Source organism: Rana temporaria, chromosome 1 (genome assembly GCF_905171775.1).
Source record: "Rana temporaria chromosome 1, aRanTem1.1, whole genome shotgun sequence".
Classification (NCBI taxonomy): Eukaryota; Metazoa; Chordata; class Amphibia; order Anura; family Ranidae; genus Rana; species Rana temporaria.
Window position 1 is genome coordinate 41,352,011 of NC_053489.1, and position 13,478 is coordinate 41,365,488.

A 13,478-nucleotide genomic window follows, 5' to 3' on the forward strand; every position below is an offset into this window, starting at 1 on the left:
TGAAAACGGTCCATCAGACCGTTCTCATCGGTTTGACTGATCGTGTGTACGCGGCATTAGAGAGTACCTTGCTTGGGCCGAGGTGGGCTGCTAGCAAAGTGACGTGGTGTCTCACAGATTTATAACCATTTCCTTTTTACCAGTTTGCTTTCCACAATTTTTCAATTTAAATTCCCTTAAAGAAAAGAAAATTCTCCCCCAACTCACAAACTCAGAATGTTTGATACGATGGGGTTAATTTACTGAAGGTGCAGGGTTCGTTCGCTTTGAATGTAAGTGAATAAGGTTGTGTGATCACTTGGAATCATATGCTAGAAAAAATCCAGTTTTTAGTTTCCCTTGCTCAGTTGGGTATGCAAAATGTACCTGAATTCTCCTTATTCACTAATATTCAGAGTAAATGTCCACTTTGCAAAGTAAACAGCCGCTTTTCTCTTAGGGAAATCAGCCCTGGTGTGTGTGCGTGTGTCTCCCCAACACTGAGAATTGCTATAATGAAGATTTTATTTATGTACCTTGATGCTGGTTGCCATATGAATGGGGCGGATTCGTAAAATTAGAAGAAAATTGGTGTTTATAGCAACCTACTGGCTATAATCTGGAGCGGATATTTGGTAGTAGTTGGCAAAATAGTTTTTCTTCATTTTTATGAAGGATCTGCTATTTTTCAGTCGCTGAGATTATCATTTTATGGAAACGGCACTAATGAGATAAAGAGATAATAATAAAAAAAAATATATATATATATATATATATATATATATATATAATATATATATTTATTTTATTATCTCTTTACGTGAATATTTTGGGTTTCTCTGATTTTTCCACATTGTTGTAACTTGGTTTAAATCATGGTAATCTCAAAAATCTATGTAAAGTGATTTAAGAAGGAAGAATTGTGTTTTTCAGGGCCTGTTCACAATGAACTTGCATTCCAGCCTCCAATTTCCAATCATCCAGGTGAGCAATAAATTATAAGCAAATTATTCCTGTTTTTTTTCTTAAAGTTGATTATCATATTCACAGTGTTGTGTAAGAAACTTTTTTTAAATTGGTGCTTCAGAACTAATTTACTTCAGTTATTCTATTTATCAGCACTGTGGTACATTTAAAAATGTACATGACTATGACTAGCCATGCCATCTTAGGGGCCAATTCACACCAGTGCATTGGTCTGCTTATTAGCGCAACTGTAATGCACATCAATGGAAGGACATCTGAAAGAATAATTTCCAACGTGTCCTATTAACACCATAATGCCGTGCATGCATGCCAGTAGACTTCAAAATGTATGTCAAATGGATGACAGGGGACGTTAAAACGTGACTAAAATGGATGGACCATTTTCCATACTTTTTAGCACACGTCAGTGTGAATTGGCTCTAAATTACATTAATTTTAGGGAGATGCTGCAGCATCAAAGAACCAACTAATTGTCAGTGTCAGTCACCTGCTGTAACAGGGGATCCACGTTGTCTTTCTGCTATACCAGAGGTCTCCAAACTGCGGCCCGGGGGGCGGATGTGGCCCTTTGCTTGCTTTCATCCGGCCCCTGGGGCACTATTTCATTCACTATCACCAACAATGGGGCCCAATGAGATCAATGGCGGTGGACCATTCCTATGAATGACACCAAAGATGGGGCACAATTCCTCCTAATGACATTAACAATAGGGCCCCAAGACACCATCGATAAGGCATGATTCCTTCCAAAGACACCATCAATGGGACATAATTCCTTCCAAAGACACCATCGATGGGGCATGATTCCTACCAAAGACATCATCAATGGGACATAATTCCTTCCAAAGACGCCATCGATGGGACATAATTCCTACCAAAGACTACATCGATGGGGCATGATTCCTACCAAAGGCACCATCGATGGGACATAATTTCTTTCAATTGCAGAAATGATGGGGGACAATTCCTCTCATTGACACCGAAGATGGGGCATTGTTCACTCCAACTGATGTTAGTACATTTTCTACACCCCATGGCCACCGTCTGGCCCCCCTAAAGTCTGAAGGACAGTAAACTGGCCCTTTGTATAGAAAGTTTGGAAACCCCTGTGCTATACCATAAAGATAGGCATTAGAAGTTTTGCACACCCCCATGGTATTACTAAATGTCCATGATATGCACAAAAATGACTTGATATCATAAAAAAAATAATAATAATGGTTTTGTAAAATTCAAACTTAACCTTTTTTAGGGAGATGTAGTGTTTCCTATGTCAATTTCTGTGAAATTGCGTATAAAGAAAAGATTGTAGATGATGGTATGTTTTACAGAAAACATATTTGTATGCATATGAATTTGTTTTTTCATACTCTAATTGTATTTGGCAGTTACAGTATTTACCCTCTGCAAGCTACAGTGGCCTCACTATATTATGGGTTTTTGCCAAGATGGTGATCGCATAACCACTCTGAGTAGTTCCTGATGGTGGGTGGGAATGGAAGTGGTCATGGACAGCTGGGGTTCACAGTTGGCGTTCACAGTTGGCAGCTCTGCACAGGCTGATGGCTGTCAACGGGATGACGTAGATTAATATGTCCTCACCAGGAGTCAGTGTACAGTTTATCTAGAGGTGCAAGAAGGGGTCCCACTCACATTTTATTATACAATTTACAATATGTTTGCGTATGGTTAATTGTTTTTCCTTTCTCGGCAGCCCCTGAGTATTGGTGCTCTATTGCTTACTTTGAAATGGATGTTCAGGTGGGCGAGACCTTCAAAGTCCCTTCAAACTGCCCCATTGTCACCGTGGACGGTTATGTAGACCCATCTGGCGGTGATCGCTTCTGCTTAGGTCAGCTGTCCAATGTACATAGAACAGAAGCTATTGAGAGAGCAAGGTAAGCTTTATACTGGAGAGCAGGATAAGCACAACAGTCTCAAGGTTTTATGAAGCTTTATTAAAGTATGGAAAGTTGCAGTTCACACTTTAAGACTTGCTGTTAATATTTGGCTTAAAGCAGAGTTCCACTTGTTTTTCAATTTATTAAAAGCCAGCAGCTACAAAATGTGTAGCTGACTTTTTTTAATAAACGCACCCTCCTCTTTCCCATGGTCCAGCAATGTGGCTCCCCGAAGCCTTGGTTCTCTCCCCACCTCCCTGCGCCGGCATCATTACTGTGGGCATCCGGCTGTGTCAGCTTGTGGCTTCACATCCGGGTGCGCACGGCGCATGCACAAGTTGCGCTGCCTTAAAAGGAAGAGCAATTTTCTGGGACCTGTGACGTGTCCCAGAAGATTAGAGGGAGGAGGAGAGTCACCTAGGCGGTGCAGGCAGAAGTGGGAGCTGGGTAGCTTTCAAAACTAGGTCGCGCCCCCCCCCAATAAAGACATGCAAAATGTGTCATGTCAGGGGCTTAGGAGTCCTTAAAGCGAAAGTTCCACTTTTGTGTGGAACGCCACTTTAACATGCACTTTCACAACCTTTAGTATATAGTGCATGGATCTTCAGTATAGTATTCGACTTGCAAGCCAATACAGTCTTTTTCCATGCCATTCTATCCATCACTTGTAGCTGAGACAAGTAAGTATATTCTCCCAATGTCCCAGTGAAGTCTGATAGTGTTGCACAATCTTGTCCTCAATTGAATTGAAGTCCTATTCGTTTTCTCAGCTTCTGTGTCCTTGTATGTCCAGTTCAGCTCTTTGAACATACGTTCAAAGAGTGCCTTTAGTCGCAAGCTGATGGCTGTAGTAACAGGGTTTTGTTCAGCCAGCTTCAAAGTGAAAGTGATGCGGCAGCTCCATAGCTGCCGATCGCTTTCACAGAGTCGGCTGCGTGGAGGTGCCCGGGCTCTCCCGTGCTTACCGTTGCTCGGGAACACAGCTGCCAGCTAAGTGAGAGAGATTGCGGTGAGGCTGAGGAAAATCCATGCCTTGATCTCGCATGCAAACAATGAAACCGAAGTGATGTCACTTTGGGTTTCAGATGCACCATTTCCTGGTCAGTAAAGCCAGGAGACACATCTGACCAAGCCAATCTGTGCTTTTTTAGATGGTGTGAAGGACAGGGGAGACATTTCCGTCTATTGGACGCCTAATTTTTTCATAAAGCGTATTTGTCATTTGCCCAGTGTTAACACATAGGGGGTTATTATCCCTTGTGATAGCAATCAAATAAAAATAAAAAAATTAAAATGAGATATAGTTGTTGGCGATATCGCGGGCTCACGCAATTTTAAATTAGGAAAAAGCCAAAAGGCTGGCGCTGCGCTGAATTAAAATGGTGATTGAAATATAAATTAAATGATGAGCTGCTAGCACTAAAAATTGTGTACAACAATCCAACAGAATATACAAAAACAGAGGGGAATGCAGCGCTACATTCCCCTCTGTTTTTGTATGTCACGCAATTTTAAGACATTAAATGTCTTAATCTATTTACTTGATGTACCTCATCTTTTTATATTTTAACCAAAAATGGGTATTATATGCTGTGGTTTTGCACTAAAATTCATTGCATTTTTTTTCCTGAAAATTTGCATTTAATAAACATTTGGGCAAATATCATGTGAAACATAAATTTGCAACCATCACCCTCTTATTCTACAGGGCCTCTACGTTCAGAAAATATATAATGTTTTGGGGGTTGAAGTAATTTCTTTTGCCAAAATTACCATTTTTTTTTACATGTATGCAACAAATAAAAAAAAATGCTCTGGAGCAATTTATTTTTATTTTTTGCATACATGTAAAAGAATAAAAATAAATAAATGGTAATTTTGGCAAAATAAATGACTTCAACCCCCAAAACATTATATATTTTCTGAACGTAGAGGCCCTGTAGAATAAAAGCACATGCAGTGCTTTTCTGTGGTACTAAACAACTGCATCTCTTCTCTTTTAGGTTACACATAGGGAAAGGTGTGCAGCTGGAGTGTAAAGGTGAAGGGGACGTGTGGGTGCGCTGTCTTAGTGATCATGCCGTGTTTGTACAGAGCTACTACCTGGACAGAGAAGCTGGGCGTGCTCCCGGAGACGCCGTTCACAAAATTTATCCAAGTGCATATATTAAGGTAATTCTACATGAAATCATGCTTTTCGCCAGATTTTGCTTATTACATTTTTTTCAACTTTCCATCTATTAAATTTTCTGCCCTTGTTGTTTTAACTTTGGATAGTAAAACATTTTCTTTCTGCCAGTAAATGCCTTATACAGCCCACTTCCTGTTTTTTGTCTGGTAAAAAGTCTAGACTTGTGACATCATGCACAGCTCTCTCTCACTCCTGGAGAGTTTCCAAGGAAGGGAGGGGAGATGAGTCATATGAGGGCTGTAGAGCTGGAGGCGTGCCTCTGTGTCTGTTTAAATCCAGGAAGTGAACAGGTAGCGGCTTTAGCTGCCCACAGTTAACATGGCTGTAGCCAGACTTAGTGGGGGGAGATTTCTGCAGCCTATTTGGCAAGTACAGAATCGCAGTATATATAAAATAATATGCAAAGAGGTTGGAGGGAAGCTTCAGAATGGCAAAGCTGTTTTATTACAAATTATGTGACTGCAGTTCCTCTTTAAACCGGTTGTATACCCGCATATGCAAGGCAAAAGCCATAATGAGCTAGTATGCACCGCATATTAGTCCATATTAGTCCATTATGAAATACTTACCTCAGAACGAGGAGAAGAGAACTTACCTGGTCCACGCCGAGCGAGATGTCATCTTCCGGGTATCGCCGCTCTGATTGGCTGAAGCGGCGATGTTGTCACTCCCGCGCACATGTGCGCGGGAGACTTCAATTCGGCAGAGGATCCCCCTGCGCATGCGCCGCTGCAATCAGCGGGCGCATTGCGGGGGAATATCTCCTAAACCGTACAGGTTTAGGAGATATTCTCTATACCTACAGGTAAGCCTTATTATAGGCTTACCTGTAGGTAAAAGTAAAAAAAAACCTCTATACAACCACTTTAAGTTCTCCCCAGATGTCCATTCTTAGAATGTACAGTACTGTGCAGAAACTAAAGTAAGAATGCTTTCAAAAATATATATTTAAATGTTTTATTTTTTATCAATTAACAAAATACAAAGTGAGCAGAAGAAAAAATCTAAATCGAATCAATATTTGGTGTTTAATACCCTTTGGGTTCAAACCAGCATCAATTCAAATCAAGCTGTTTTGTAGAAGCCTAAAGAAACGGCAACATTGAGGACCATAAAAGACGCAGTGGTCAGCCAAGGAAACTTTATGCGCCAAATGAAAGACACGTCGTCCTTCCCTCCAACATTGGAAGGTGTCCAGCAAGTGCCACCAGCAGAGAACTGGTGGGACCCGGGTACTCCCGCCTACTGTCCGGAGAAGTTTGGCCAGAAGCGGTCTTCATGGAGGAATTGCAGGCAGAAAGCCATACGTCCGATGTAGAAACAAGGCTAAAAATTGGGACTGTGGTGCAAAACAATGGCAGCATGTGCTCTGGACTGATGAGTCAAAATGTGAAATATTTGGCTGTAGCAGGAGGCAAATTGTTTGCAGAAGGGTTGGAGAGTGTTACAATAATGAGTGTCTGCAAGCAACAGTGAAGCCTGGTAGAGGTTCCTTGTAAAGTTTGGGGATGTATTTCTGCAAATGGATTTGGAGATTTGGTCAGGATCAATGGTGTCCTCAATGCTGAGAGATGCAGGCAGATACTTATCCATCATGTCAACCATAAGGGAGGCGTGTGATTGGCCCCAAATTTATTCTGCAGACAATGACTGCAAACATAGTCAATGTCATTAAGAACAATCTTCTGTGCAAAGGAGGAGGAGTCTTGGAAGTGATAGTTTGTCCCCCACAGAGCCCTAATCTCAAATCATGGAGTCTGTTTGGGATTACATGAAGAGACTAAAGGATTTGAGGCAGCCGACATCCACAGACGATCTGTGCTTCGTTCTCCAAGATGTTTGGAACAACCTACCTGCCAAGTTCCTTAAAAAAAATACAAACTGAATGCAAGCATACCTTGAAGAATTGCTGGTGTAAAGGCAAACGGGGGAGGGGGGTCACAGCAAATATTTATCCGATTTGGATTTCTCTTCTATTCATTTACTTTTAACCACTTAAGACCCGGACCATTATGCAGGTAAAGGACCTGGCAAGTTTTTGCGATTCGGCACTGCGTCGCTTTAACTGACAATTGCGCAGTCGTGCGGCGTGGCTCCCAAACAAAATTGGCGTCCTTTTTTCCCGGCAGATAGATCTTTCTTTTGGTGGTATTTGATCGCCTCTGCGGTTTTTATTTTTTTTGCGCTATAAACAAAAATAGAGCAACATTTTTGAAAAAAAAAAAAAAAACGATTTTTTTCCTTTTTGCTATAATAAATATCCCCCAAAAATATATAAAAAAACTTTTTTCCCTCAGTTTAGGCCGATACGTATTCTTCTACATATTTTTGGTTAAAAAAAAATCGCAATAAGTGTTTAACAATTGGTTTGCGCAAAATTTATAGCGTTTACAAAATAGGGGATTTTTTTTACTACTAATGGCGGCGATCAGCGATTTTTTTTTTTCGTGACTGCGACATTATGGCGGACACATCGGACAATTTTGACATATTTTTGGGACAATTGTCATCTTCACAGCAAAAAATGCTATAAAAATGCATTGTTTACTGTGAAAATTACAATTGCAGTTTGGGAGTTAACCACTAGGGGGCGCTGTAGGGGTTATGTGTGACCTCATATGTGTTTCTAACTGTAGGGGGCGGGGCTGGATGTGTGACGTCATTGATCGCCTTTCCCTATATCGGGGAACAGACGATCAGTGACATTGCCACTGTGAAGAACGGGGAAGGTGTGTTTACACTCACCTCTCCCAGTTCTTCAGCTCCTGTGACCGATCGCGGGACATCGGCAGAGATCGGGTCCTTCGGACCGGGTCGCGGGTGCGCGACCCACGCCTGAGAACATAAAGGGGACGTACAGGTACGTGCCTGTGCCCAGCCATGCCATTCTTTTGACGTAAATGTGCAGGAGGCGGTCCTTAAGTGGTTAATATTGATAAAGATAATCTATTAAACACTTCTATTTATGAAAGCTTTCTTAATTTACAGCATTTTGCACAACTGCCTAAACCTTTCGCACAGTACTGTATGTATTGGGTTCAAGGTAGTAGATTGTGGAACCTTTGTGCCAGAAGCAATTATTCCACATGGCTTTATCTATGGAGGATAAGTGTTGTCACACTTGGACAGTGATGGCAAACCTTGGCACCCCAGATGTTTTGGAACTACATTTCCCATGATGCTCATGCACCCTGCAGTGTAGCTGAGCATCATGGGAAATGTGGTTCCAAAACATCTGGGGTGCCAAGGTTTGCCATCACTGCACCAGGACAGGAATCGGTTTAGAACTACAGAACATCACCCTCTTTTACTCCTTCATAACATAGGGGATAGGGGTTCTGTAGTCCAGACATAACCGGGAATAATGTAACTGATTGCAGCAGAGAGAACAGGAATTTATCAGCTTACTCTTGTAAGATAACCAGGTAATTTTTTTGCGATTATCAAACAAAACGCTTTCAATGGCGTATCTAACAGACCAACACTCTTCAGTTTTTGGGAATTTTTTCTTGTGGCATCCAATACTTTATGTAAACTTTGTGGCCTGTTTATGAAAACTGCAGAGAAGAAACTTCAGCTGTAGCCATAGAGATTAATCTGTATTCCAATCATCATTTTCCAAATGGTATATATGAAAAGTTCCCTTTTTGTTCCAGTGTTTATTCGATAGGCCCCATATTGTGATTCGCTTTGACGTTCTTCCTATTTTTCTTGCTCTAGGTATTTGACCTGCGGCAGTGTCATCGACAGATGCAACAACAAGCGGCTACAGCCCAGGCAGCGGCAGCAGCACAGGCAGCCGCTGTAGCCGGCAACATACCTGGTCCCGGATCTGTTGGTGGCATTGCACCAGCCATAAGTAAGTGATATATGCCAGTTACCAGTCAATGACATGGAGGTTATGGAGCTTCATTCAATGTTTTGTTTTGTATTCTCATCTGCAGTATTCCATGGAAAAAGCATGGATTTAGAGACCTTTACTGCTGTACCCAGATCCATATTCTCCACTATATCTTAAACACTTGACCTCAAAGATTTACCCCCCCTTTCTGACCAGGCCACTTTTTGCTGTATGGCACTGCGTTACTTTAACTGACAATTTCACGGTCATGTAATGCTGTACCCAAATAAAATTGTCCTTTCCCCCAACAAATAGAGCTTTCTTTTGGTGGCATTGAATCACTTTTTTTACTTTTTTTTTATTTTTTACACTATAAAAAAATATATATATACATTTTGTTTAACAAATATAATTTTTACTAAATGCTATAAAACCAATCCCATAAAAAAAGAAATACAATTTCTTCATAAATTTAGGCCAGTATCTCTGCTACATATTTTTATTAAAAAAATAATTCCAGTAAGTGTATATTGGTTTACGTGAATATCATAGTCTCTACACACTATGGTATATTTAAAGCGGAGTTCCACCCAAAAATGAAACTTCCCCTTTTACGGTCTGGTCAGGAAGGGGGTAAATTCTTCCAGACCTGAAGTGGTTAACCACTTCACGGCTGCACTATAGCAGAAAGACTGCTACAGCGCAGGCTTTCTTTGCCGGGAGGGCATACATGGACTCGGCTGTTCACAGATCGAGGTAAAGAGACAATCAGAATGGCCCTTTACCACGTGATCAGCTGTCAGCAAATGACAGCTGATCACGGAAGCAAACAAGCAGGTTATCGGCTTTTCTTTCCTCCCGCTGACAGCATGAGGAGAGAAGAAAGCATATAACCCGGCTTGTGTTAAAGGGACATTGGCACTCATCAGTGCAGTCCCAACAGTGCCGCCAATCAGTGTGACTTCTCAGTGCCCATCAGTGCACATCAATGAAACAGAAAAATTACCTGTTTGCTACATTTTATAACTATAAGAATTTTTTTTTTTCAGATTCAAAAAAGTTTTTGGCAAAAAATAAACCCAGTGGTAATTAAATGCCACCAAAAGAAAGCTCTATTTGTGTGAGAAAAAAAAAAGATAAAAATGTAATTTGGGCACAGTGTTGCATGACTGCGCAATTGTCATTCAAAGTGTGAGACTGCTGAAAATTGACCTGGCCAGGAAGGAGGTAAAAGTGCCCGGTAGGCAAGTGGTTAACGCTAGTTGTAAACCGGGGGGGGGGGGGGGGGACAGACGTAGTTTCTAAACCCGAACTCCAGGCAAATGGGATTACATTTTAATTAAATATCATCAAAAGAAAGCTCTATCTGTGGGGGAAAAAAGGACAGCTATTTTATTTGGGTACTTAGTCGCACGACCGCACAATTGTAATTTAAAGTAACGCAGTGCCGTTCCGCAAAAATGGCCTGGTCGTGAAGGGGGGCTAAACCTTCCGGAGCTGAAGTGGTAAAGGCTCATGCTTTTAATATTTTTTTTTTAATGTTCTACTTCCCTGCTCTGTGCGGTGGTCTTGCACAGAGCAGCCCTGATCCTCCTCTTCTTGGGACCCCCACTGGTGCTCAGGGCCCTTCCCCCTTGCAGAGTTCCCCCATAGCAAGCCATAGCGAGTCCATAAGACACACACTTGGTCCTGCCCCCGCTCTCCCTCCTCACTGCCTGTGATTGACAGCAGCCAGAGCCAATGGCTGTGCCTCAGCCAGTGAGGAGGCAGAGACCCGGGAGAGCCACTGCTCTCGTGCACATCGCTGGATTGAGATGGGGATCAGGTAAGTATATGGGGGGGGGGGGCTTCACAGGTTCAGCCTTTACAACCACTTTAAAACCAAAAACAAAGGCATGCTAGCTCATTTTGCCTTTGTCTTACAGAATGTGTTTTTTTTTTTCCGGGTATACAACCTCTTTAAATACACTAACAAATTAAAATCAAACACTCTTTTTGGGATAAAAGTTTTACATTAATAAATCGATCATTATAAGCACCTCTGCCAGTGATAAATAGCCCTGAATAGCTACATCTGCAAAACGGTGAGTCTGTTTTTCAAAAACAAGCTGGCCAGATCACCAGGTGAAATTAAAGGTGTTGTAAAGGTAAAGAAAATTCCCTAAATAGCTTCCTTTACCTTGGTGCACGAGGGAGGGGGCGAGCAGGAGAGTCAGGACGCTCTCTACGTTGCAGATAGAGAAAGGAGCTGTGTGTTAGTGGGCATCCTGACTCTCCTGTAGTCCAAGGGAGGGGGCGAGCACAACACTCCACACCAGGGAGAAAGCCTCGCATTACTGTGTGGAGTTAGACAGAAGAACAGGAAGTGAGGATTTCTCAGTAGAAATAAGGACATTTAAAAGCAAAATAGAAGGATGAGGTAAGTGAAGGAGGACTGCACTAAGGTAAAGGAAGCTATTTAGTAAAAAAATGTTTTACCTTTACAACCCCTTTAAGGGAAAAATAGCTTTAAGTCATTGGTAGTAGTAAAGCAGGTCACTTGTGTACACAGATGACTGATGAGGCTGTTTTCTCCATTTCCAGGTCTATCTGCAGCAGCAGGAATTGGTGTTGATGACCTCCGTAGGCTGTGCATTCTGCGGATGAGCTTTGTGAAGGGCTGGGGTCCCGATTACCCCAGGCAGAGTATAAAGGAGACCCCATGCTGGATTGAGATTCACTTACACCGTGCTCTTCAACTGCTGGATGAAGTCCTTCACACCATGCCCATCGCAGACCCCCAACCTCTGGACTGATGAACCCACCAAGCAAGGCGCCATCACAAATGTATCCGTTACATTGTCAGGATGGAGGACTGAAAAGCGCAATCATGTTTGTAATCGTGATTTTATAGATATATATCTATATATCGCACTATATGCACATAACTTCTCCCGCTTACTCCAGGTCAGGGTAGATTCAGACTTTTACTTGGGGCCCTCAGATCCCATTTTACATTTTATCTAACAAATTTTTTTCCCACTTAATTTGACCTGACGATAAAATATTTTTTTTTATTTTTTATTTCTAACTCTTCGGTCTAGAATGTATTGTGAAGAGGTGTTTTTATTAAGCAACATTTCCATCAAACCTTGGCTGATTCTGAGGAACTACCCCTTTTTGTAAGGTGTGGGGGAGAGCTGTTGGGTTACTAATGTCTGTAAAGCCTCGTACACAGGATCGGATTATCCGACGGGGATTGCGTGATGACAGGCCGTTGTTGGAAAATCTGACCGTTTGTATGCTCTGTTGGATTTTCCGCAGACAAATGTGGGATAGCATGCTTTAAAATTGTCTGCCAACAAATGTGTGTTCGGATTATCCGATCGTGTGTAAACAAGTCCATCGGACGAAACTCCAAAGTACAAACACGCATGCTCAGAACAATGCTAACCATAACACATTAGCAGAAGTTGCCTAAAGGGTGGCAAACCACGTCGTTTCGTGTTTGCTGGCCGGCAGTTTTTTGCCGTTTTTTTTTTTTTTTTGTATGCAGAACAAGTTCATGGCCAATGCCCTTTGGACAAAAGTCCTACGCTTTGTGAAAAAAAAAAGAAAATCCGATCGTGTGTATGAGGCTTAAGTCAGGCACATGTGGAGTTCAAAAACCCCCCTATGACTTGTTTATAACCACTCCTTAGCATGTGCCTAGGTCTGCACTAGGTAATAGAAACTCTGCTCACATGGTAGAATAAGTTCTTCACCTGCATAGTGGATAAGCTGGGCACAGACTTCCATTTTTTTGTTTTTGTTGAGGGTGTCCAATACTAGACTGCATGTTAAATGCTCTACAGCAGATAGCTGCAATTAGAGCGACTCCTTATTTCCAAGCCGTACTCTGCATCTTTTAGATCTCAGGACACTCGGCCTGCAGGAAAATCAATGATTTGATTATGTAATGGTGTGTGAATTAAATATTCATTAGCTGCAGACAGCAGCAGTTTAATTTTGCAGTTGTGAGTTACAATGAGATGGGCACCCCGCAATGCAGGACCACACAGAAATCTTCAGGAATAAGAGGTGCAGATGGGTGTATACAGAATCTGACAAACCTATGCTTTACTGTGAAATATGCTGGTAGTAGAAATCATGGTGTCTGTCCTCCCCATTGGTTTATTTTTACTTTTCCCCTGTAAAGAATCATGCTAGTGGCTGCTTCATGTCAACAAGCCAATGATCTTTTATGGAAGCAGAAGACCCAACTACATTATAATAAAACATGGCGTATATATATATATAACATTTTTTTTTATAATGCTTTAGCCCTTTCACTGCCAGAGATCTGTTTTTTATTTGTTTTAGGTCTGATGTTTTACAAAAGCAGACACCCTAGAGCAGTGAGGGCGAATCTTGGCATCCCAGATGTTTTGGAACTACCTTTCCCATGATGCTCAACTACACTGCAAAGTGCTTGAGCATCATGGGAAATAGTAGTAGTTCCAAAACATCTGGGGTGCCAAGGTTTGCCATAACTACCCTAGACAATAAAATAGTGGCAGTTCTAATTTTTTTTAGGTTGCCCAATATTACCGCAACATTT

At 41.7% G+C, this 13,478-nt stretch overlaps 1 protein-coding gene across 3 annotated transcripts in view; it reads left to right on the top strand.

Annotated features, from left to right (window-relative positions):
* Window positions 1-11,962, top strand: part of SMAD4 (SMAD family member 4) — a 67,266-nt gene extending 55,304 nt beyond the window's left edge. For all 3 annotated transcript variants that reach the window (XM_040337058.1, XM_040337041.1, XM_040337050.1), the window contains 5 exons: window positions 913-963; window positions 2,681-2,864; window positions 4,871-5,039; window positions 8,779-8,917; window positions 11,483-11,962. In XM_040337058.1, coding sequence (XP_040192992.1) covers window positions 913-963; window positions 2,681-2,864; window positions 4,871-5,039; window positions 8,779-8,917; window positions 11,483-11,694 — 755 coding nt within the window. In that variant the 3' untranslated portion in view covers window positions 11,695-11,962. The remainder of the gene's footprint in view (window positions 1-912; window positions 964-2,680; window positions 2,865-4,870; window positions 5,040-8,778; window positions 8,918-11,482) is intronic.
* Window positions 11,963-13,478: the final 1,516 nt, after the last annotated feature.